This window comes from Phyllopteryx taeniolatus, chromosome 6, assembly GCF_024500385.1.
Source record: "Phyllopteryx taeniolatus isolate TA_2022b chromosome 6, UOR_Ptae_1.2, whole genome shotgun sequence".
Taxonomy (NCBI): Eukaryota; Metazoa; Chordata; class Actinopteri; order Syngnathiformes; family Syngnathidae; genus Phyllopteryx; species Phyllopteryx taeniolatus.
The window spans coordinates 22,872,137-22,896,300 of record NC_084507.1 but is presented as its reverse complement, the minus strand read 5'-3'; the positions used below and the strand labels follow the sequence as shown (position 1 = coordinate 22,896,300).

The 24,164-nt window shown below is 40.6% G+C and overlaps 1 protein-coding gene across 4 annotated transcripts in view; it reads left to right on the top strand.

Moving 5' to 3' along the window:
* satb1b (SATB homeobox 1b) overlaps nucleotides 1–24,164 on the top strand; it is a 91,800-nt gene that overhangs the window by 21,371 nt on the left and 46,265 nt on the right. For 3 of the 4 annotated variants that reach the window (XM_061776250.1, XM_061776252.1, XM_061776248.1), the window contains exons 2-5: nucleotides 3,764–4,009; nucleotides 12,585–12,761; nucleotides 13,402–13,528; nucleotides 18,314–18,437. In XM_061776250.1, coding sequence (XP_061632234.1) covers nucleotides 3,796–4,009; nucleotides 12,585–12,761; nucleotides 13,402–13,528; nucleotides 18,314–18,437 — 642 coding nt within the window. In that variant the 5' untranslated portion in view covers nucleotides 3,764–3,795. The remainder of the gene's footprint in view (nucleotides 1–3,763; nucleotides 4,010–12,584; nucleotides 12,762–13,401; nucleotides 13,529–18,313; nucleotides 18,438–24,164) is intronic. The other variant, XM_061776251.1, reaches the window with a different exon arrangement.

The window sequence follows — 24,164 nt, the reverse complement described above, 5'->3', positions numbered from 1 at the left end:
GTATTATTATTATTATTATTATTATGATGACGAATATGATTATTGTTATTTAAACGTCCCGATTTTCTTTATTTTGTTCATTTCCTGACAGTAGAGAATGCAATAGAACATGATGTTACACAAATACATAACTTTTCATGATTGGAAAGGAGCAGCAAGAGAAGCATCATTTTCTGTGGACTTGATGTTGGCGTGGAGTCCTTCCTTATGCCCCCCACTGGCCCACCCTCATCCCTCACTTTTCTGCCCTAATTGCAGGGAATTACTTGGCTCATTGCGCGTCATGAATGGGGGGAGTTGATGATCTTTTGGACGCGGGGGTGGTCGAGTTTGTCCTCTTTGACAGGACCAGTGAATTAACACGATGCACTGACATGCACCGTGACTCTTTATACACTCGTGCAACCTCAACAAACGACCTAATGGTCACATTCAAGCAAGCCACTGGTGTATTTAAACATGTAAAACTTGCCATATAGTGTGTGCTTGTTTGTCTATTATTGTGTATTTGTTGTTTTGTTAACTTCATACTAGGGCTGGGACTCAATTAAAAATAATCTGTTTAATTAGAGGTGTTGTAATGAATTAATCTCACTTAATTGCATTTTATTCGTATAACAATATTTGTCCGAAAAACCAACATGGTTTAATTTAAATGGATTTTAGTGGACGACTGAATCAAATAATTGACACAGACAGGAATATTGTTAACTCTGGAAAAATGCATTTCAATACAAAACATTAAAAAAACAAAAAGAAAATATATATCCCCGTCCCAAAAAATTAAACAGACTTGAAGTTAAAGCGCCATTTTAGGACAGTTTTTTAAGAACAATATTATCTTTTTCTGCGTTTCAGTTGAAAAGTTGGATCACATGTTGAAGGGTTGAAGTGCTTTGGTAATATGAAAACTCCTTTTTGCACAATTTACACAAAACCACGCTTATGAAGGCTTCCCTCGGGTACTTTAAAAAATAAAAATAAATAAAAAATGATTTGCCTCCCATCAGCCCTAGCAACAGAGTTTAATCCAATTCCTGCATTTTGGTAGCTGAGCACATCAGTGTAATCGGTGTACCAGGAAATCATGCACTGACAAAGGTTCCTTATTGTTTGGAACACAAAATGCAATTAAAGTATGTCATTTTTATAAACAAATTCATTTGTTTGTAAATAATGAATCACAATTAATGTGTTAAAGTCCCGCCCCTACTTTATACTCACATGTGCAACTGTAGGTCCACATATGTTTCTGCTTTCCTTGATTTACCTTTTTGACTTTATTCCAGTTTCTAAATGGCTAAACTGGCCATTGGTCACGTTGGGCGTGAGAGCACCTCTTGCTGTTCGGTAGCCTATATTTTCATCCATCCATCCATTTTCCCGTCCCACTTATCCTCACTAGGGTTGTGGGCATGCCGGAGCCGAGCCCACCTGACTTTGGGCGAGAGGCGGGGTACACCCTAAACTGGTCGCCAGCCAATCGCAGGGCATATATAAAGTAGCCTATATTTGTCTACGTTTATTTCATGTAGAATTTAAAAAAATGAATAAATACAATTTGCCTGTTTTGACGTCTCCTAAATGGTGTTTGGACCTATCCTGTCTAACTTGTTCCACTTATCCTTTCTGTGAGGTTGTGGGTCAAATTGAGCCGTTTGAAAGTTAAAGAATTGTAATTAAAAATAGTTGAAAGTAGTTAAAACGTCTTAAAACAAAGTTTATAGAGATTTGTTACCATTTCTGACACTTTTGGATAATGAAAAGGGCCCGGATCAAATTGACCCTTTTAAAAGTTATAGAATTCCAATTTAAAAAAGTTAAAAGTAATTAGAACTTCCTAAAACAATATTTTTATTGAGTTTTTTTTTTTCAATTTCTGACAATGATAACGAAATGCGACCCAGGTCAAATTGAGACATTTTAAAGCCAGAAAGTTATAGAAATATGATTTTTTTTTAAAAATGACTTAAAATTATTTAAAACTCATTGAAGCAACAATGATTTGAGGGATTCTTTTTATAATCTAAGAAATACAATAAAAATAGTTACAAGTAGTTAACATTTCTTAAAACCACATTGTTTATTGAGCTAAATGCTAAAATAATTACTGTACAGGTTTGACTGATGTAATATGTGTGTGTACTGTATATATGCTTTTACGGTTTGCAGGCTCCTAATCTCTTTACTTTCTCGAACTCTTTTTTTTTTTTTCTTGCCTGCCACAGGGACTGCAGATGGAAATTAGCCACAAAGCTAAAATCTGGTGCAGAGCAGCTAAACTTGATTTGAAAATTTTCGGTGGTCCCTGAAAAAGAAATGAATAAACTAAATAATACTAATATATTATATAATATATATATATATAATAAAAAAAATTCTCTCTCTCTCTCTCTCTCTCTCTCTCTCTCTCTCTCTCTCTCTCTCTCTCTCTCTCTCTCTCTCTCTCTCTCTCTCTCTCTCTCTCTCTCTATATATATATATATAACATTTTTAACCCCCTAAACTCATTTCTGACACTTTTGGAAGCACGCTATGGGTCAGACTGACCCAGCTTCATTTTTGCTACTCCTGAGAAACGAAAACAAAAGGGTTAAATTTGTTATGCTCACCCTCAATAGGCAGCGGCTACCTGGCTGGAGAAGTAAAAATTATAGTCTACACCTGTAAAGGTGTGACATGGCAACATTTCCTTGTGAGATGACTCACCAACTAATGCTTTGCCTGACCAAACCTCAACCAAACCCCAGCCAAGGCTCAGCCCTGCGTGGTTGGCTGCAGAACCTCATACTCTGCTGTACGCATCCAAGCAGAATCTCCTCTGTAAATTAATTTGTTCTCGCTTAAAAAAAAAAAAAAAAAAAAAAAAAAAAAAGAGGTTTGTTTGGCCCACCTCGCATGGGATTCACCAGTGGATGTCCATACATAATACATGCACTGTTTAAAAAAAAAAAAAAACGCTGACACGACAGAAAAAGCAACTGACGCACTAACACAGTGGTGTCAAACTGAAGGCTCACGCACCATACCCGGACCTCCACGTCATTTTATGTGACTTGCGAAAAGCTTGCCAGAATTTTCCCTTGACTTCTGCTCAAAACTAGCTATACAAATGATAAGAACTATTTTAAACTTTGGCCTCCACTAAAAGGTCCAATTTTGAACAACTTTTTGCGAAAATGCTAAGAGTTGGTATTAACATATAACAACATTTCACCCTCAGTACAAAAAATGCAAAGGCACAGAGATAAGGATTTTAAAGTTTTCCCTTAGGTTGCGTACTATTTCCAATGAGAATTGATACCATGCTAACAGTTTTTATGCTAACATTTAGCAAGACAACTTAAATGGTGAAAGCGCTGAGGCACAATAAAGTATTTGCATTTCCCCCTGGAGTTGTATTCTATTTGTAATGAGAATTACTGCAATTCTGATATGGTAACAGAGGTATAAGTATTTTACTTTGTGCCCTATGGTATGGAACTATTTTAAAGGCTACTAGCTCAGTTCCTGACATGCAAACAGTATGCTAACAGTTTAGAGCTGGGCTAAACTTAGGTAGACAAGTTGAATCAGTACTTCTATTACCAGTATTTTATTTTTTAAATTTTTTTTTTACACAAGTATCTGTACTTCTACTTAAGCACAGAGCATGAACACTTTTGCCACCTCTGGGCAGCTATACAGTAACTACGTTGTGGCTTGTCATGTAAAACAAGTTTGACACCACTGCGCTAAAATCATCTCTCTCCTGTCTTCGCAGGTGACTGTAGTGAGTCGAGGGTTGCTGAGAGGATGATGGACCATCTCAGCGAGACGTGTCTGGGCAAGGAGAACGCCGAGCTGGTCAACAGCATTGCCGAGGGCAAGCCCCCGCCGGCCAAGCTGCCCCGCATGGAGCAGAACGGCAGCCCCCTGGGGCGGGTCAGGCTCGGCAGCACTGGCGCCAAATTGGCGGGGCTGCCCTACAAGCCTGCCAATCACCTGCTGAAGACCTGCCACAAGCGAGGTATGTTGCTTTTCCTGGATGGATGATTTCTTTCAACACCACGTCGTCCTGGTTCATGGAGCATTGACACGAGCATCAGTAACAAGCTATTGTGTCATTAAAAAGTCCTGTTTTGGATTTTTATTGACAAAGCATAATGCATATTTTTTCAGTGTAATTTGATAGCTATGTGAAAGTTTTGAACTTCTCTTTTTGAAGGAAATAATTTTCTTGCCGTTGTCTGGTTTTGTGATGAAAGAACATCAAAGACTTCTTTGAAGTACCTTTTCAATAAAAGTTGGATTTTTTTTTCCAAATTAGCCTTTTAATTGCTTAATTTATATGAACTTAGAATACCCTAAATGAAAATGATTAGCTTTAACTTGGAACTAGACGAGAGAATAGAAAACTCATTTGACTCAATTCACTCAATTCGCTCTGTACACGCCATTATCTCCAGCCTCACAAATCTTAGCTTTTTTGAGGGTGGGGTCCTCTCTCAAGACCAACGCCTCACCCCTGCCAAGCACGGCTTTCATTACAATGCCAACCAGGGCGGGAGTTAGGGTGTTGCGACTAGGTGAGCGGCTTCTACTTATGGAGGCAGGCCCCAAAGTGAGGGGAAAAAAAGTGAGCGCCTTTAAAGACCACAATAACCACATTTTCACTCGTGGAGGCAGCGCTTCATACACAACACCTCATATACTTGTCAATAAGTGTGGAGATCCATACATGTGGCGCATACCTCCAGAGATGAAACTGTTTGTATACAAGCATTTAAAAAGTCAATCATCCTATCTTCCAAAGGTCTTAAGAATTCCATAAAACATATTGCCATATATTCTTTGTGCATAAGTTTCAAGGTATGCAGTTTCTGCTAGCTATTTGTAGTATGGTCATATGTTGTTAAAGTAAGCTCTTGAATTTGAATCAAGATCCCAAAAACAAAGATGCCACCCAAATGGACAAACTACAAACTTTCAAGATCGTCTGCTGGTTTGTGACATATTTTCATTGGATTTGTGCTCATATGGTGAAATGAATACCCTTTTCCAAAATAAATATACATACAGTATTGAAAAATAGCGCTGGGAGCAACTCCGCTATGCAAACAGATAAGGTGCTTCCAATGACTTATACCAGACTATTTTGGATTGGTCTATGTTTCCCCCTTTCGCTTTATCATTGGTTTGTGTCTTTGTTCACAAAGCATTCATGTTTGAATTTGCACCAGAATTCCTTTGCAACTACCTCTTCAAGCAGTCACCGTGCGTTATTGGAGAAATTGCACCAGAGTCAGAGTCTGGAACTTTTTGGAAGAAACATGTAGCACGTAACTGATGAGGGAAACGAAACTTTAAAGTCCCAGTAAAATAGAAAGAAATGTCTTGTACATTTGACACACAAGGGAAAGAGTGTTGTTAACAACCCTGCCAAATTTGAATGATTAATGAATCGCCAATTACATAAATTGAGTCATTAAAATTGTGAAAAATCAAACCGTCCTCTCCATTCTCAAAGGCTGCTGGCAAATCTGCTAAATGTCCTGAAACCACGCCCCAATCAGCTGTCAACTGTCAATCAAATACCAGTAATATGACCTGGAAAAATGGATGCCTACACATCCCTCCATGTTGTGATGCATGCAAATGTGTAATTGTTTTAATTTAAGCCTCATTTAAGGTAAGGTAAGGCAACCTTTTGCCATGGTGACCTGGCTGCAGACAGCAAAGTAAACAAGCTAGCTCGCGAGCTAACCTGGGCTCCTCTCGGCCGACGGCCGCGCAACAGGTTCATCCGTGGCGTCACTTCCTTGCTTGGGAATTTCAATAATGACACTGAGCTGTTCTCTAAATTGTGGCATCCAGGGAAGATGGCTTTTTGAGGTGTCATGGTAGAACAGTGTAGTGGTAGAACACTCGCGTAACTTGCGTGCGATAACTGCTAATGCGAACAAAGGCACTGAAGTTCTTTTATAGTGGGGGAGAGGCGACTCATGCCGGGCGCCCAAATGCGTCACTGTGCGTAGTTTTAGTCATGACCCCCCCCCCAAAATATAGTGAAAAACATTACGCTATATCGCTACAATTCACTACTGCATAGTTTTCAGTGTTATGTTTTCATCAGTTATCTTCGAACATGTATAATGTATTTAGAAACAAAATCTCAGAATTCACTTTACAGGCACTTTTACTGGAATTGATAAAGAAAAAAAGCAATCAGTGTCACATAATTCCACATAAAAATTAAGATTAGAAAGAAAATATAAATGTGTTGTCCAATTAAAATAATTATGCCGAATACATAAATTCACAGCATGAAATCCACAGTTGACAGTGACAATATTGATATTTGATGCTGTTATATCCATAATGTATATTGTGTATCGGAAGAGATAACGATGCACTTCATTTTCATATCGATTTTGAAATTTGTTTTTATTTATTACTTTTTTTGGTTGCACCCCTAATAAATAGCGTGACATCGTAATGTGGAAAACCACTTTTAAATCCAACCTTTTATCTACGGTATGCCAATGTTTAAGTGGCAAAAATATATACAGCGTGACTGCATTATGGTTTCCAAAAAATCCCAACTGCTTTGTGTCAACAAGCTAAACTTTACTGCTAATTGGAAATGTGTGATAAGCTGGGTTTTTCTATGGCCTGGACAATTTGTAGATTTAATAAAGATTTGGCGCATAAATAAGAAAGAGTTGAATCCAATCGCACTTTTTGCCAGTTAGTTGCCCTCATCCACTTCTCACCACCCGCCACCATCCCCCCATTCAATGCTGCCTGCATGCATGCTCTCCAAAACTCTTAAAGCCTCGTCACAATGATCTTTTAGTCATCGCAGCATGCAAACACACACATGCACATCCACACACACACACACACTTATTGTGGCAGACAATGGCAAACAGAGGAGCACTGTGAGAATCATCCCTGTGTCGTGCTGCATAGCTGTTGGTGCTGTGTCATCGCTCCTCTGACTTTTTTGTTTACCCGCCTGCAACTTTCCCGTCCCCCAAGAGCCACTTGGTGATTATGACATTGTTTTTTTTTGTTGTTTTTTTTTTCCGCAACTCCGCCAAAGCTGTCCAAAAGGAGGTGCCAATTTTTTTTAAAAATACAATGTTTTGTTTTTTGAAAGGAGAAAACTTGCTGGTTCTGAGGGTAAAAAATGTTGGGGTAAAAATTCTTCTGTTGGCCTTAGTTTTTATATTTCCTCATTTATATTACTGTGTGTGTACAGCTCTGAAAAATCTTAAGCCCCCACCAAAAAACTGCACCTTTTTTTGGTTGAAAGAATCACTAACATTTTTAGTACAATTCACTTGCATTTCATCTTTTTGTTTTTAAACGTTATTTTTATTTTACTTTCATGCGCAGTAAATTTTAATTGAATCATTATTACATGTATTATTACAGTATATGACAACAATTAGTATTGCATATACAGTTTTTGATTCTCTATATTTAAGCGCAGTGTTAATGTTAAATCCATGCATAGTGGTACAGTAACTTGCAATTGTATGAAATATACTTTTTAGGAATAAAACATCTGTCTCGTTTTTGAAGCACACTTAGGTTCTTTCTTTTAATTATGTATTTTTTTCAGTGGTTCGGTGGCACTTTGCATGAAAAGAAATGATGCTGTAAATGTCAGTATTTGAATTTGGGAGTTGTGTTGTCAGTAGTTTATAGAATAAAACCAAAATGTTCATTTGACTCAAATGTAACCCTACAAACAGAAATAAACTGGTAATTGTCCAATGGTTTCTTAATTTTTTCCCGAGTAGTGTAGGTTTAAAATATTTTGTAATTTTCCTTTATTAACTGTACAGGCAATGTTTTACCCTCCTGTTATGTTGTGTGTCAAGTTAACCCAATTTAACCTTTTTTATGTAACACAAATTTTGGGTAAAACTTATCTTTTATGGTTTATTTTAAAAATGTATTTTTGAATTTGCAAGTCCCAACCATTAATCGTAACATTTTATGTCATACTCCATGGACTAGGAAATAACCGATAAACCAACCAATTAAAAACCATAAATACAAATATTTTGGCTTCCATGCATGCTATAGTAACTGTCCACTTTTGTTGTGGGTCAATTTGTCCTGATTAAAAAAAAAAAATGATACAAAAAAAAAAAATATATATATATATTTCAATGACTTCAGGTGAGAATTTTCATACTAACAAACACAGACTTCTTTGTTTGGCCACCCACAACTTTCCCATCCTCCAAGAACCATTTTGCGATTATGACATCGTTTTTCTTCTACTGCGCCAAAGCTGTCCAAAAAGAGCTTTTTCTTTCTTTTGTTTCTTTTTTTTTAATAGTTACGATGTTTTGCTTTTTTTAAATGAGTTTGAAAAACCTGCAGGTTGCTAGTCATAATTGCACTTGGCGTGAGTACAGTGGCTTTGTTTGGCTGGGAAGGCGTCCTCCGATGGGCCGTTTTTTTCCTCACCGTCGCTCCTTTTAAATCTGCGACTGTGGCCGTCCAGCTGAGAGAGCCTAATTCCTCACCTCCATCATTCTGAGTGGTAGGACCGAGGCATGCCTGGCAGCCGCGCCGCGCCTCCGCCATAGTCATCCCGAGAGGGCCCACGGTGGGAATTTTGGAATGCTAATACACTGAACTCTTGTTTATCGCGGAGGGTGCATTCCAGACCCATCTGCGATAGGTGAAAATCTCCCATACAGAGAGAAAATAGTTTTTTTACCCCCCAAGCTTGAAACACTTTAAACATATTAAAACACACTTAAACTTATTAAAGCACACTTCAAGTACCAGTATTCCTTAGTGTCTGTTCTCACTCTCTCACTGTCAAGAAACTTCACTTGTAATTAAAGTTCACTGTAAAACTGACATATACAACAAAGAGAATTTGAACAATAAAATAGGATAGAATAGAAATACACAAGTGAAACAACAACACAACATTCCAACAATATGGGAAGAAAAATATTTCAACTATCCATCCATCCATATTCTGAGCCGCCTCTCCTCACTAGGGTCGCGGGTATGCTGGAGCCTATCCCAGCTATCATCCGGCAGGAGGCGGGGTATACCCTGAACTAGTCTCCACCGCGCCGCCTATTTCAACTAGCCATCCATCCATCCATCCATTTTCTGAGCCGCTTCTCCTCATAAGGGTCGCGGGAGTGCTGGAGCCTATCCCAGCTAACATCGGGCAGGAGGCGGGGTACGCCCTGAACTGGTTGCCAGCCAATCGCAGGACACATACAAACAAACAACCAATCGCACTCACAGTCATGCCTACGGGCAATTTAGAATCTCCAACGAATGCATGTTTTTGGGATGTGGGAGGAAACCGGAGTGTCCGGAGAAAACCCACGCAGGCACGGGGAGAACATGCGAACTCCACACAGGTGGGGACGGGGATTGAACCCGGGTCCTCAGAACTGTGAGGCTGACGCTCTAACCAGTCGCCCATTTTAACCTATATTAAATGAAATACATTTCAAAGACAAGACATTCATTTTATGTTCAAACTGATGAACATTACAGTTTTTTTGTTGTTGCAAATATTCTCTCTTTTTGAATTTGATGCCTACAACACTTTCCAAAAAAGCTGGGACAGGGGCAACAAAAGATTGGGAATGTTGAGGAATGCTCAGAAAACACCTGTTTGGAACATTCCACAGGTGAACAGGTTCATTGGAAATTGGAGTGTCATGATTGGGTATAAAAGGAGCATCCACAAAAGGCTCAGTTGTTCACAAGCAAGGATTGGATGAGGTTTATCACTTTGTGAACAACTGCATGAGCAAATGGTCCAACAATGTTTCTCAATGTAGAGTTGCAAGGAATTTAGGGATTTCATCATCTACGGTCCATAATATCATTCAAAACATTCAGAGAATCTGGAGAAATCCCAGCATGTAAGCGGCAGTGCCCAAAACCAACATTGAATGCCCGTGACCTTCGCTCTCTCAGGTGGCACTGCATTAAAAACCGGCATTGTTGTGGAAAGTATATCGCCATGTGGGCTCAGGAACACTTCGGAAAACCATTGTCAGTTAACACGGTTCATTGCTACATCTAGAAACGCAAGTTAAAACTTTGCCATGCAAAGCGAAAGCCATGTATCACCAACACTCATGTGAGATGGCAAAGTGTGCTGCGGTCTGACGGTCCACAATTCAAATTGTTTTGGGAAATCATGGACGTCATGTGCTCCGGGCCAAAGAGGAAAAGGACCATCCAGATTGTTATCGGCGCAAAGTTTGAAAGCCAGCATCTGTGATGGTCAAAAAAAATTCCAAAATCCAAAATTCAACTGAGTGAACCAACGCAATGGAAATGTCATTATTCTATTCCAGCCCAAGTTATGTTTATCTACTTTTTGTCTTTTTATCTAAACGCGGAAATATCAAGGCTTTTTTTCGAAAAATATTTTCCAAATGAAACAGAAATTTGAAATGAAACTTCTTATGCTGACCTTATTTTTGTGTTTCAATGTTTTACAATGCGAAATTGGGTTTGTTTGGCCGCCGTTGGCCGGGAAAGCGTCCTCGGATGGGCCGTTTTTCCTTTCCATCTTTAATCTGGGATTGCGGTGCTCCAACTGAGAGAGCCTAATTCCTCACCTCCATCATCCCTGGCAGAAGGGCCTCGCCGAAGCCTTCGCGAGAGGGCCCACAGCGGGCATTGTGTCCGAGTGCCGGAACAATATTTACCGCCGCCCGTCTGCAGGCTACCCGGGAAACAAAGCCAGTATTGATCCCCCCCTGCCCGCCCCTCTCAAATGAACCTACACAGCAGTCTTTATTGTTAGATCTTTATCTATTAAAATCGAGGCAGGAGGAAAAGCAGCCCTTTCAGCACATTCCCTGGCATATGTGGGCTGATTGATTGTTTTACCAGGGCTCTGCGCGCATCTTCTGGAATGCCAGGGATTGGAAAATATTAGGACGTGATGTCAGTTTAATAGGCAGAGGACAATACTGTGAGAACATGGACTCGGTCGAATTTACTCAATGCTTTATCGGAATGTGCTTCAAAGTACTTTTCTGGTTTTGGGAAAGGTGTTTCTTTTGTATTTATTTTCACCTTTTAGCCACATTTGGACAAGGATCCAAGGATATTCCGACAAAGAGGCCAGTATTGTACCAACAGCAGATTCTCATGAATGCTGTTCGTCCTGCCCCAGAACCCAAAATGGTGCGGTCCCATTGTCGTATGTTATTTTCCAAGAACTAGGAAAGAGACTGCTAGCTAACATACAAACAAAATGCACCTTTCCCCCCACTTTTATTTGCTTTTTCAGTCACAATAGAACCATTCCCACTGCCACAGAATCCAAAATAGTTAAGTCCTGTTGTCCTGCGTCAAGCAGGAAGTAGCCATCCATCCATCCATTTTCTGAACCGCTTCTCCTCACTAGGGTCGCGGGCGTGCTGGAGCCTATCCCAGCTGTCATCGGGCAGGAGGCGGGGTACACCCTGAACTGGTTGCCAGCCAATCGCAGGGCACATAGAAACAAACAACCATTCGCACTCACAGTCATGCCTACGGGCAATTTAGAGTCTCCAATTAATGCATGTTTTTGGGATGTGGGAGGAAACCGGAGTGCCCGGAGAAAACCCACGCAGGCACGGGGAGAACATGCAAACTCCACACAGGCGGGGACGGGGATTGAACCCCGCACCTCAGAACTGTGAGGCTGACGCTCTAACCAGTCAGCCACCGTGCCGCCTAGGAAGTAGCCATTCAACCAATAAACAAAGTGACAGCCAAAAGCAAAACAGCACTTTTTATTTACAGTACAGTACAGTACAGTACAGTACAATTTTATTTGTACTTTTTGCTGCTCGAGTCATAATAGAAACCTTCCCCTTATTCCAGAATCCAAATTGGTACAGTCCTATGTCAAACAAAATCATGGCGCTCCCAACAGAATGTCCACATTTTTTTGCCTTCAGCATTTGTTTAGTTTAAAAAAATAATAAAAAAATGGTACGGTTCCGTTGTCACTCGTCATCCTCAAAGAATCAGGTAGTAACAAAACCAGAAAGTAGCCTGAATAGCAAAATCGTGGCGCTCCGCACAACTGACTGTAGTTTAGTTACATCATCTTGCCAAACTCTTTCACAAAGATCTTGAAGCCATGAGTGATGCAATAGATAAAATGAGGAGCTGACTAAGCAGTTTAATAGGTAGAAATTAACCAGCACGCGCTTACCTTCTTGGCTGACCAGTTACTTCTGCAGCATTACGGTGATTCATTTTTAACACAACATGCTTACTGTTTTCACTCATCATTGCCGAAAAAACACTAAGACTTTCAATCTGCCCCACCGATTCCACAGAGTGAGGATGAGGCGCAATTTTAGAACACTTCACAGACAGTTGAGAGTTCCAGAGTTAATAGTTGTTCTCAAGCCATTTTCAACACGTTATAGTGACGGGTTAAGATACAAATTGGCCCATAAAGATAAAATTGGCCCATAAAAGAAGAGAAATATTTGTTGAGGATATTGATGTGGCCTGTGTGCATTGACAGCAATCGCTCATAGAAGGTTTGCCGTGTGTGTGTTCGGTGTGCCCGGCAGGCAACATGCTGCCCGTCTTCTGCGTGGTGGAGCACTACGAGAATCCTATGGATTTTGACAGCAAGGAGGAGCACGCTGAATTCGTGCTGGTGCGCAAGGACATGCTCTTCAATCAGCTCATCGAGATGGCGCTGCTCTCGCTAGGCTACTCGCACAGCTCGGCCGCCCAGGCCAAAGGTAAGCGCCGTCGTTGTCTCTTGATCGTCGCGCTTTTGTTGCGCGAATGCACTGAAGACAGCCGAACACATTAGTGTCACTAATAACACACACGGAGCGAGTCAAAGAAGAGTTCACTTGTGCATAACACGTCTTATTGTGATTTCAGTAGAAGATTTTAGTAGGAATTTGTCCAAAAACAGTGAAAATAGGAAACCAACAGTTTTTACAATTGCAACTTATTAACTCCCAAACGCGTCGGAATACGGCAAAAATCGGATAGGCGCTGACTTGGTGATTTTGCAACATTTTTTCATTTCTTTAAAATTTTTCATTTTTGGGGCTATAAACAAGCAACCTGCTGCCTAAAACCTTTATTTACTGTACAGGCCATGTTTGAGTTTTCCTGATTAGGAAATCAAATCAAATAGCAGTTTAAAACTTTCACAAATATTTGTGGCAACATTTCTTCATTTGGCCTTATTTTTGTTATTTTCTTATTTTGATTATATATATATATATATATATATTTCCAAAATAATTTTAAATTGGCAACCCCTCCCGCATGGTATTAACAGTCCTACATATTTTAAAAATGTACCAACATTTATGGAATGAATTTCCTTCTGCTGGACCTCACTGGGCCTTGATTTTCCACCAGGTTTGATTCAGGTGGGAAAATGGAACCCCATTCCTCTGTCATACGTGACAGATGCGCCCGACGCCACGGTGGCTGACATGCTGCAGGACGTCTACCACGTCGTCACGCTCAAGATCCAGCTGCACAGGTTAGCACATGCACAGTCGCACGCGCGCACACACACTTGACCTTTCACAAATGTAGTCATGTACCGACAGGAGATATGGAAAGTGAAGACACCCCTGTTAACCCTCGTCTTATGGTGTGGGTCAAATTGGCCGGATTTCAAGTTTGAACAATAAATAAATAAATAGTGTAACAAAAATTTCATTAAAGTGGAAGTAGTTTTCTTTTTTCACATTTTAATTATATGTTTTAAAATTGTTTAAATATTTTTATATAAAACACCTCACTATGCAAGCAATAATAAATATTTTGACCTTTTGATTTAAAGTTAAACATTTCAAACGCAAACCGCTGGATTGTTCTTTTGTTTTTATATATTTTTAAAAAAGAAAAGAAAATAAATAAATAATTTGCAAGTATTATACACTCTTATATTTCATATGTGACACACACACACACACACACACACACACACACACGCACAGACACACACGCACACGCACACACACACACACACACACCTTATTTCACCCCGAACCATTGAATTAAATTCAAAAGGAATGCATTTGTTTGGGGTATAAAGTATTTTATTTATTTATTATTATTATTATTATTATTTTTGTAAATATAGAACTTAAATGTGAAATGTAAACATTTCCTGTAAAAAGAGGCAGAAAATATATTTATTCTTCCCTCTGTTCCTTTCCATAAAAAAATTGTTTTCATGTCAACTCAAGTCTGCTTTTCTCTTTTATGTAAATGTAATGAATTAAAAATATAAATACAATTATATATTATGTTTTCATTTATATATTTTTAAATCATCCTTAATATGTCATTTATGAAAATAATATGTTGTGCTTGATTAATGAATGTTTAATAATAATTAGAAAAATATTGAGATTTTTTTTAAAACTCACAATTATGACATGGGTGCGTTTCGATGGAGAGCGACTTAGGACCATAAAGTGGTGTCTTTTATGACAATCATTAAATTAATTTAAGGATTGCTTTGGCATGACCAATTGAATCGCATGACACCAAAAAATTACTCTGAACCAAATAACGAGTTTAAAAATGTCTGTCCACTTAAAACCCTCCTTTTATGTTGCGGGTAAAACAAAAGAATATTTCAAAACATGAGGAAATAACTTCTGCTGACCTTATTTCGATACTTTTCTTTTGAAACATAACAGGGTTAGGTCTTAAATTAGAACGTGACCTTGTGCAGCTATTTCAAATAGTCTCCCAAAATCCTTCATAGCAAGCTAGAATACGGCCTGTCTGGTGTTGTCCATCCATGTACGCTTGATGCAGTATGTGAGACACACATACATGCACACACACACACACACGCACGCACGCGCACGATCATCCAAGTGGTACTGGTGTTGAACCAGTGCCAGCTGCATGCTTAGCCAGTGTTCCGTAGGGCTCTGGAGATCTGCTCTTCCCTTTTTTTCGTATCACTTGCCTACCTCCTTGTTCTGTCTCCCACCTTCATCAACAAAGACACACACACACACGCACACACACGCACACACACACACACACAGCGGGAACACAGAAGGTTGTGTTTATTTCTACCATGCTGGCCTTGAATGCATGGCTAGCCATCCTCCTCTTCCTCACTTCCGCCTCCCCTCCAGGCTTTTCTCGCCACCACAGCAATTTGCTCTGGAATACCCACCGTGTGTTGTGTGTGTGTATGTGTAAGGTGTCGACACTCTCTCGCTCACCTTCTAGATTTGTGAACCCATATACAAACACACATGCATTGTCAGACCTTACATAGGCGACCAAAATTCCCATTGATCCAGTAGGGGCAAAATCTTTATGACGTAGAGACCAAATAGAAGACCCAGTTGGTAGAGTGTGTTGTCCATTGACAGTTGTCAAAGTGTCCTTGGGCAAGACACTGAAGTCTAAATTGCTCCTAGTGGGCTCGGCAACGGCTTGCATGGCAGCAGCCGCCCATTGGCGTGTGAATGGGTGAATGTGAGCCTCTGTAAAGCGTTTTGGACACCGTGATGGTGTTTTTTTTTTTGAAAAACTTTTTAAACTCATTGCCAATTTATTTGAACACACAAAAAAACCAATTGTAAACAGAACATTTAAAGAAAATATTGCACGTATATTAGTGTCTGTGTACATGCGTGGCCTTTAAGAGGCGGGGCCTGGTGGGGTGGTACGTGATGTCTGGGCGTGAGTCTTGGCTGACAGCGACGCCTGTGCGAGTGTGCTCATTGTGAATGTGTTTGCATGCTCTCCCGGCGTTCAAAAAAGAGCTGAAAAGTGCAATGGCAATTGCGGCTCACCTTTTCCACATGCGAGGACATTACAATAAATTAGTATGCTGTAAAAATACATGGGGAAAAAAAAACCTACTCAGGGGTAGGGCTGAATGATTTATCATTTTAGATCGAAATTGTGATTTCAGACAACGCGATCATGTGATCGGCAAATTGTTTTTTTGTTGTTGTTGTTTTTTTTTGCAGCGATACTGACTGACCCAGAATCTGTGTGTCAACTAGAGTATCCCACCAACCTCACCAATCAGAAACAGCAAACCAAACAGCTCTAAGCTGGTTAAAAAAACAAACAAACAAAAAAAACAGCGCATACACCCTCCTGCCTGGCTGCTTGCACGCCGTGGAGCGCGCTAGGCTAACTTGTTCCGAGCTACGAGCAGCACTTGCTGGCGCGGATAAACATTATCCATCCGCGGTGCCTCCACGGTGGCAAATATGTTACACTAAATCCTAGATAAGTGAACCGCGATGTTGTGGGGGATTAGTGTATATCGAAACTAAATTTCTCTCCTTGTAGTCATATTTAGGGGAGGAGAGGTCTTAAATTTTACTCCCTTAATCCCGCGGCTACCCCACTAGGAGGAAAAACGACACCGGTTTAGCATGAGCCAACGTGCTAATCTACTTTGTGTTTACATTTCCTGCACCTTGTTGTTCTTTTTCCCATTATCTCAACCCTCCTCGTCCCCCACCTGACTACTGCAGACATGTAGCCAATGTTTTGGCAGTGCACGGCGAAAAGGTAGAAGTACGACAAAATAATAGCGGCGGTGGCCACATGCAGCTGATGTATAATTCATGCATCAATCCAGCAGATGTGTTGTATAAAGTAATTAACTAATCAGAACAATCAGGAGAGGGAGAGAGAGAATATGAAAGCAAGTGAGCGAGAGAGAAAGAGGGAGAGAGAGAGAGGGAGTAATCTCCAGATGCATCTGCTTGATGCGCCAAATGAAATCTGTCTGTCTTGGAGGGGCGCTTGCAGCAGGAAAAATGAGAGGAGGGAGGGAAAGAGTAGGAGGGGGTGATGGTGGTGGTGCTTCTCTTTCTTTACTCCGCAGTCTGCCACTTCATACCCACTCATGCTGCACGCACACTCTTGAAACTACAGTAGTACCTTGATTTGAGTACCCCAATTTAAGACTTTTGGGAGTTATAATCCTTCGCCATCGGTCGATGTATTTATTTACTTTCTGTTTTGTGTTGCGAGCCAAAATTTGGGTTATGGGCAAGCTTTGGATATGACACCACTGGAGAAAAGTGGAAAAGAAAAGTGGTACCTTGACTTACGAGTGCCCCAACTTATATGTTTTTCAAGTTATGAGCCGTCGCTCGGTCGAAAAAAATGTCAGGTCGAGGTTTGAATGAGCTTTAGATACGTTGCCACTGGAGTTAAGTGACGGGTCAAACAAAACAACAACCTGACAACCAAAAAAAAAAAAATGAAGACAAAATGAATGACTGAAAAACACATAACAAAAGCACATCAAGTGCTTGCTTCAAGTTGTTTACTGCCATTCCTAGTTGAAGTTCAAACATAAAACAAAGAAAATTAGATGTTGGATATTTTACCAAACCACAAACCTTACAAAATTCTGCTAGGTTAATGCTAACACACAATACAAAACGTAATAGATGGGCTAATGAAACTAACATCGATGTTACGGTAGTGGCTATTTGAACAACAACGCATGTAGACAGACAATATAACAATACTCACAGGCATATATTATTTATCCTCTACGAAAAATGACTAATATTACTACAGCTTACTGTGTCATCTAGTTGTGAAACTCTTCTTCGTGTAATCTGTAGGTCTGTATTATACTGCTCCCTGGTGGCCAAGGTGTGCACACGAGGAGCACAATGTCAATAGACTTCCATTGAAGTCATGATGCACAAAGTGTTTAATTATTTAGATTCTGCTGTGTTTATTTTTATCAAGCACAATAGTTTAGAGTACTATTTTTCCTTAATTAAACAAACGAAAACGAAAAACGTGACCAAAACCTGGGGTTTTATGGGTGTCTGGAATGAATTGATGGTCTTTCCATTCATATGAATGGGGAAAGGAGATTTGAGATACCAGTGTTTTTCGTTACAAGCGTGGTCACAGACAAAGTCCACTTTTTGAGTCAAGGCACCACTTTATACTATTAGTATAGCAAGGTTTAGCCGACATGTTTCGGCAAACTACTGTTGCCTTCATCAGAGGGTCACATGATGTTACTGTGTCGTGTCTTTGGTCAGTGTTATTCCACAGATTTCAAAAGATTGCTGTTATTATGCCACATATCAGGGAATTGTCCAAACGCTTAAATGAAGATTCAATCATGTCAGACATTGAATTGCGTCTCATATAATTTAATTCAAGATAGAATCAGTGCTATCCATGCTATCTGCCTGCTCTCCATCTGAATTGTTTCTCATTATTCCTATCTTCTCAAATGCCCCCCTGTCCCCTACCCCACTTTTCTCTTTTTTTTCCTCCACAGTTGTCCTAAGCTGGAGGACCTGCCACCTGAGCAATGGAGCCACTCTACAGTAAGAAACGCCCTCAAGGAGTTACTCAAAGACATGAATCAGAGCTCTCTGGCTAAAGAATGCCCCTTATCACAGGTGCTGAAGCCCAGTCTGCTTATTACCCCCCCCTTTAAAAAAATAATAATATTAGCACAACAAATATCCCGGCTTTGCTGCACAAAAGCGCACACACCTGCACCACTCTCTCGGTTTTATCCTTGACTTATTATTACATTATTATCAAATGCCCTGAGTTTGATCTGTTACAATAGCTCTCCTAGCTAAAGGACCAATGAAGCGTGTTTTGAAACACTAAACACTGAAAACTTAACCGATTGCAGTTACTTAAATAAACCAAGTGACAACAACTTAATGTATTAAGCAGATTATTGGCAAGAAAGGTATATTTGATGGGCAGATTTAACTGACTGAAGTACTATTATTATTATTATTATTATGCAGATTTAAACCAGAAGTGAAACTCCCTGGTAGGAGTTCGGCGAAGTAAAATCCCAAAATGGCTGACCAAAATGTCCAGCTCCCTGGTTCAATTTCAGGCATAGGTCCTTAAGACCTTTTTGGTGGGTCCTATTTTTGAAGGACATGTCCACCCAATTTAGTGTTGCTCAGTGAAACTGGGGTCAGGGGCAAGTTTTTTATTATTATTATTATTATTATAATTTTTTCAACTTTGCGAGAATCCACAAAATGGTAAACATATTATTAGACATTATTATAGCCATATTAGACAGCGTAAGCAAAAAAAGCTTGATCATTTCGCATCATCCTTCTGTCTGGGATGCCTGCTTTAGATTGGGACTCATTTGGGTAAATTGCCTAGTAGGAGTTTGTCATAAAAAATGGTTGCTTTCATCCAAAAATATCGGGCTTCCTGATCAGTTTTGTGGCGTGAGTTCTTAAGACTTTTCGTGCGTCCTGTTTTGATGGACATGTCAATCCAATTTGGGGTTGTGTTCAGGACCCCTCTTTTTACCCTTTAAAAGACCACTTGTATTATTTATCATTGGAAACCCTGATTAGTCACCTTACAACCACATGTAACATGTAAGGATGATGCTTCAATGGAACAAGCAACACAACTAATTATGCGTGTAGCGCGCTAAGCAAAAAGTGCAAAAGTTCCAACAGGATTTGGGCGGCACTACAAACACATTTAGTGTTTCCCATTGCGCGAACGTATGAGCCTTTTAAACATGTGAATTTCAAAAATACAACTTTATTCGCGAAGTATTAAGCCTCTTATTCTGAAAAATACCCCTTTACTGTCTAAAAAAGATAACAAATGCACTGCTTTTTGTTGAAAAAAAATTACTACTATTTTTTAAACAATACACGTTATGTTCTAAAAATATATATTTCCAAAAATATTTTCCAAAAAGTTCTCCCAAAGATTGGACTTCATTCCTATTATGTCTTTTCTTCTCCTTCAAAAACAAGCCCTGTCTTTATTTATATGTGATAATGCATCACAATCATATCAGAGCTTTTAATTGGCCCAAAGCTACTGTAGGAGGAGTCATTGGTTTATTATGTTTATTTTATTGGCCGCTGTTCCCCATACGTAAGTATGCGCTTTTTGAAATTATACGACACGATAATTGAATGTGAATTATTTTGAGGACCCTCAAATAAAAATGATGGCTCACGGACCCCAGTTTCAGAAGCATTGGTTTATGAGAATCTTCGCCACACATTCCTGCCATGAGATGTTTTTTTCCCCCCATTGTAGCCATTATATCGCAATCGTGTTATTCTAGTTGGCAAAATATCGCAACTTACTCTGCAATAGCTACCTACACATACGCACTCGGTATGTGGGTATGTTTGTCGAGTGTGCATATATCTTGTGAACAGGCCGTCCAGTCGCTACATCACGGAGGCAGCTCGGGACTCCTTGCAATGAAACGGACATATATCTCTGTGTTTGCATTTGTGTGTGTCTGTGTGTGAGTCAATGCAAAGTTAGTTCAATGCATATGCACAAAATGTGAGTCCAAACTGTGTTTCATTGTGTTGCATATTGTCAGTGTATGTGCAACCAGATCTCCTCTCAGGCTACTAGTACAGGTTTATGGTCACCTGGAGACCTTCTTGTGCACTGTGTGTGTGTGTGTGTGTGTGTAGTTTATGTATGTCTTTGTGTGCGTGTGATTTAGCATTGCGGCGGTGCATTTGTGTGTTTAGCCGGGCATGAGCAGTGCTCTGATGATGTAAAGAGTCCCTGGGTGGCGTTCAGGCGGAGCCCAGCCCAGTCTGGTAATCACCCTGTTTACGGTCCATATGTGAAGAAGGCTCAGAAAAGCGTGCACACACACACACATACACACACACATACGCTGTTAAACACACACTCACGCATGCTCGCACACACACACACTTTATTATCATCACATATACACTAATTTTAAATTAAATTGAAGAATGCTTCAGTTCGGCGGAAGTTGACGACTGGTTAGAGCGTCTGCCTCACAGTTCTGAGGACCGGGGTTCAATCCCCGGGCCCGCCTGTGTGGAGTTTGCATGTTCTCCCCGTGCCTGCGTGGGTTTTCTCCGGGCACTCCGGTTTCATCCCACATCCCAAAAACATGTATTAATTGGGGACTCTAAATTGCCCTTAGGTGTGAATGTGAGTGCGACTGGTTGTTTGTTTGTATGTGCCCTGTGATTGGCTGGCAACCAGTTGAGGGTGTACCCCGCCTCCTGCTCGATGATAGCTGGGATTGGCTCCAGCACGCCCGCGACCCTAGTGAGGAGAAGCGGCTCGGAAAATGGATGGATGGATGAATGCTGCAGTTCTCCAGTGAGAGTGAAGTAAGATCTCTTCAACTCATTTGTTTATGACTTTAACAACATTTCTATTATTATGGTTATTTTGGGGTTGGTGAGCAGTGTCTATATATTTGGGCTCGTTCTATTATTTTAGTGTTTTTTTTTTTTTTTTTTTTGTGACGTCTGGTCAATCTGACCTTGTGGAGCTGATTTATTTGAGTTGTATGGTCACTCGTCAAGCTTTGAAACCACAAATTATGCGCCTACTATGAGCCTCACCCATCTGTCGAGCGTACGTGGTTCAAATTTGGGAGCAATCAGACACATTTCACATTGCTAAGTGAAAATGACTTCAGGGGCTGAATTTTCAAACATTTCAAAGGATCCCTGGAAAAGGCCAAATTGACCCCGAAATGTCAGCTTCAAACAAAAATGACAGACTTCCTGTGCTTCTTCAGATTTGTTCTGTGGGTCTACTCATGATAAACAATGTCTTCCAAATTTCAAGTTACTAAGTGAAACTGGCTGAAATTTAGCGAGTGGGCGGGGGAGGGCATGTGAAAGCCTTCAAAATGGCAAATAGCGTTGCTTATCTATCTAGTATACTGTATGTGCTTCAAATTTGGTAGCATTATACAAAATCTCCAAAGATTTGTCATTAAAGGACCACTGGAAATTAGCCCAAAATGGCAACTTCAAAGCAAAATACATAGCGAACTTGGCATGTCTGTTCAGACATGGTTTCTTGAGAATATTTTTGTCGGTCTACAGACATACAGTACCTAGCATGTTTCATGTTGTTGAGTGGAACTGGCTTGGGAGGCTGAATTTTCTTTCAATTCCAGAGGGTGCTACCCTGCAGACAAGTTAACTTTGGAAGGATCCCTTGAAATTACCACTAAAATGGCAACTTCCTGTGTGTTTTCGGGAATGGCTTCTTGAGACGTTTTTGCGGGTTAACTCTTGATAGGCATCCCAACAAAATTTCATGTTGCTAAGTGAAACTGGCTTTAGGGGGCTAATTTTTTTTTTTAAATCTGGGATGCGTTCAGGAGATAGTTTTGGGGCAACAGGAGTTTGTTCAACATTCAGAGAGAGTTTCTCGCATCTCATATCAGTCATGTTCAGCATGCTATCAAGGCATCGTTCGTTTTGTTTTAGAAACCAAGTGCAGAGAGGATGATGATTTGCATATTAAGTTGATATTTTTATTCTGTTATCCAGAGGGAACAGCTTGTGTGTAGCTTGGTGTCGACGCAACCCAGGATCATGAAGGGAACACGCTTTCTTTTGACTTTGCACCTTCGTCACAATCTACACGGTGTACATCTACAGTACATGCTTTTTGCCATCTGTCATCTCGCTAGAGTTCCGTGCGACCTAACACATTTTTGGCTTGTCTTCTGTGTAACCGTGACCCGCAGTGTGAGTTAAGACGTGAGACACATGCGGGCAACATTGATTTTTTTGACCTATGTTTCCTTAATGGCAGCACAGTAGTCTAGTGGTTAGCATGTTGGCCTAATAGTTCTGCGATCCGGGTGTTCGCGTTTACATGTTCTCCCCAAGCTTGTGTGGGTTTCCACATCCTCGAATGATGCATGTTAGCTTCGTTGAAGACACTTAATTGTCCATAGCTGTGAATGTGAGCGTGAATGCTGGTTTGTCGATGTTTATTTGCCCTGCGATTGGCTGGCAGCCAGTCCAGCGTGTTTCCCGCCTCGGGTTGCAAAGGGGTGGATGGATATCTTCCCAAAACAATGCTGCCATTGGAAAATGGTCAGAATAAAAAAAAAGGATTAAAAAAAAAACTAGTACAGGAGAGCTACAATCTCTTTTTCCTGTTCTATTCGGCACTCGAGTAGCAGCATTCGCATATGGGGAGAAAGCATTCTAGATTGTTTTACTGATTAAACGTTTTGCTTTCTTATTTATTACAATTCGTATGTGTTTACTGTAGCTTTCTGCATTGAACAGGGGAATGGGAGAGGTTTCATCTCTACTTCTTGTTCTGTTCAGTGCTTGAGCAGCAGCATTCACGTTGGAAAAGCTTACAAATACCACCTCTTAGGTCACGTAAACGTTCTCCACAGGCGGTATGATAATGCTTGTTTTCCCCCAAAAGATGTCTTCAAAATTATGGTATTTTTTTTTAACCTCAAAACAATGTAAAAAAACAGTTTTCACTATTTTCAGTCCTGAGTTATATCTGTTCATACGCTGGAGAGCAATGTCGAAGGTGTAATGTCCACGAATGGGATGTACGCGGTTAGCCACGACCGCTACATCAGAGGCTTAAAGCGTGCTAATCCCGCTTGCTTCATTCAGCCAATCAGGGCTTAGTGCTGTGGTTGGTTGGTACCAAGCTTGGCAGCCCCCCTTTGCCCACTTTGACAGAAACTATGGCAACAAACGAGCTCGAAACCCCCTCACCCCACCCTCTCAATCTACAGACACACACTTATGTACCAGCTGCAGACAGTCATCAAAATGCCATTTTAGCGTGTGTGTGTGTGTGTGTGTCTGCGTGCGTGCGTATATCTTTGCGTATATGTATGTGTGGGTTGCTCCGGTTGTGGTGGATGGCGTAATTGATCTGTGTTGTTGGCAAGAGTCGCGAATGCAATTTTGCTCCTTGCCTGATTTGGAATGTGTGTGTGTGTCCGTTTGTGAAAGTGTGCTAATTCGTCTGTCATTTTGTGTGCGTGCGTGCGTGTGTGAGACGCCGTACCACACACACTTCCTGTCTCTCTTGATGGGAACGGAGTAGATGTTAGGGCCCGATAGTCGCCCAGTGCCACTTCTTGGTCCTGCTGATAAGCGCAGTGAGCTGCTGATCGCGATCATACACACACACACACACTGCAGTACACTACACAATACACACACACGTGCAGGTGCAGAACCATGTTACCTGTTGACATGTTGTAGCAGAGCCCTCCCGATGGCACCTAGGTGTCATCACAGGGTCCTGTTATGTGTCTGTGTGTGCGCGTGTGTGTAAATGTATGCATGTGTGTGTGTGTGTGTGTG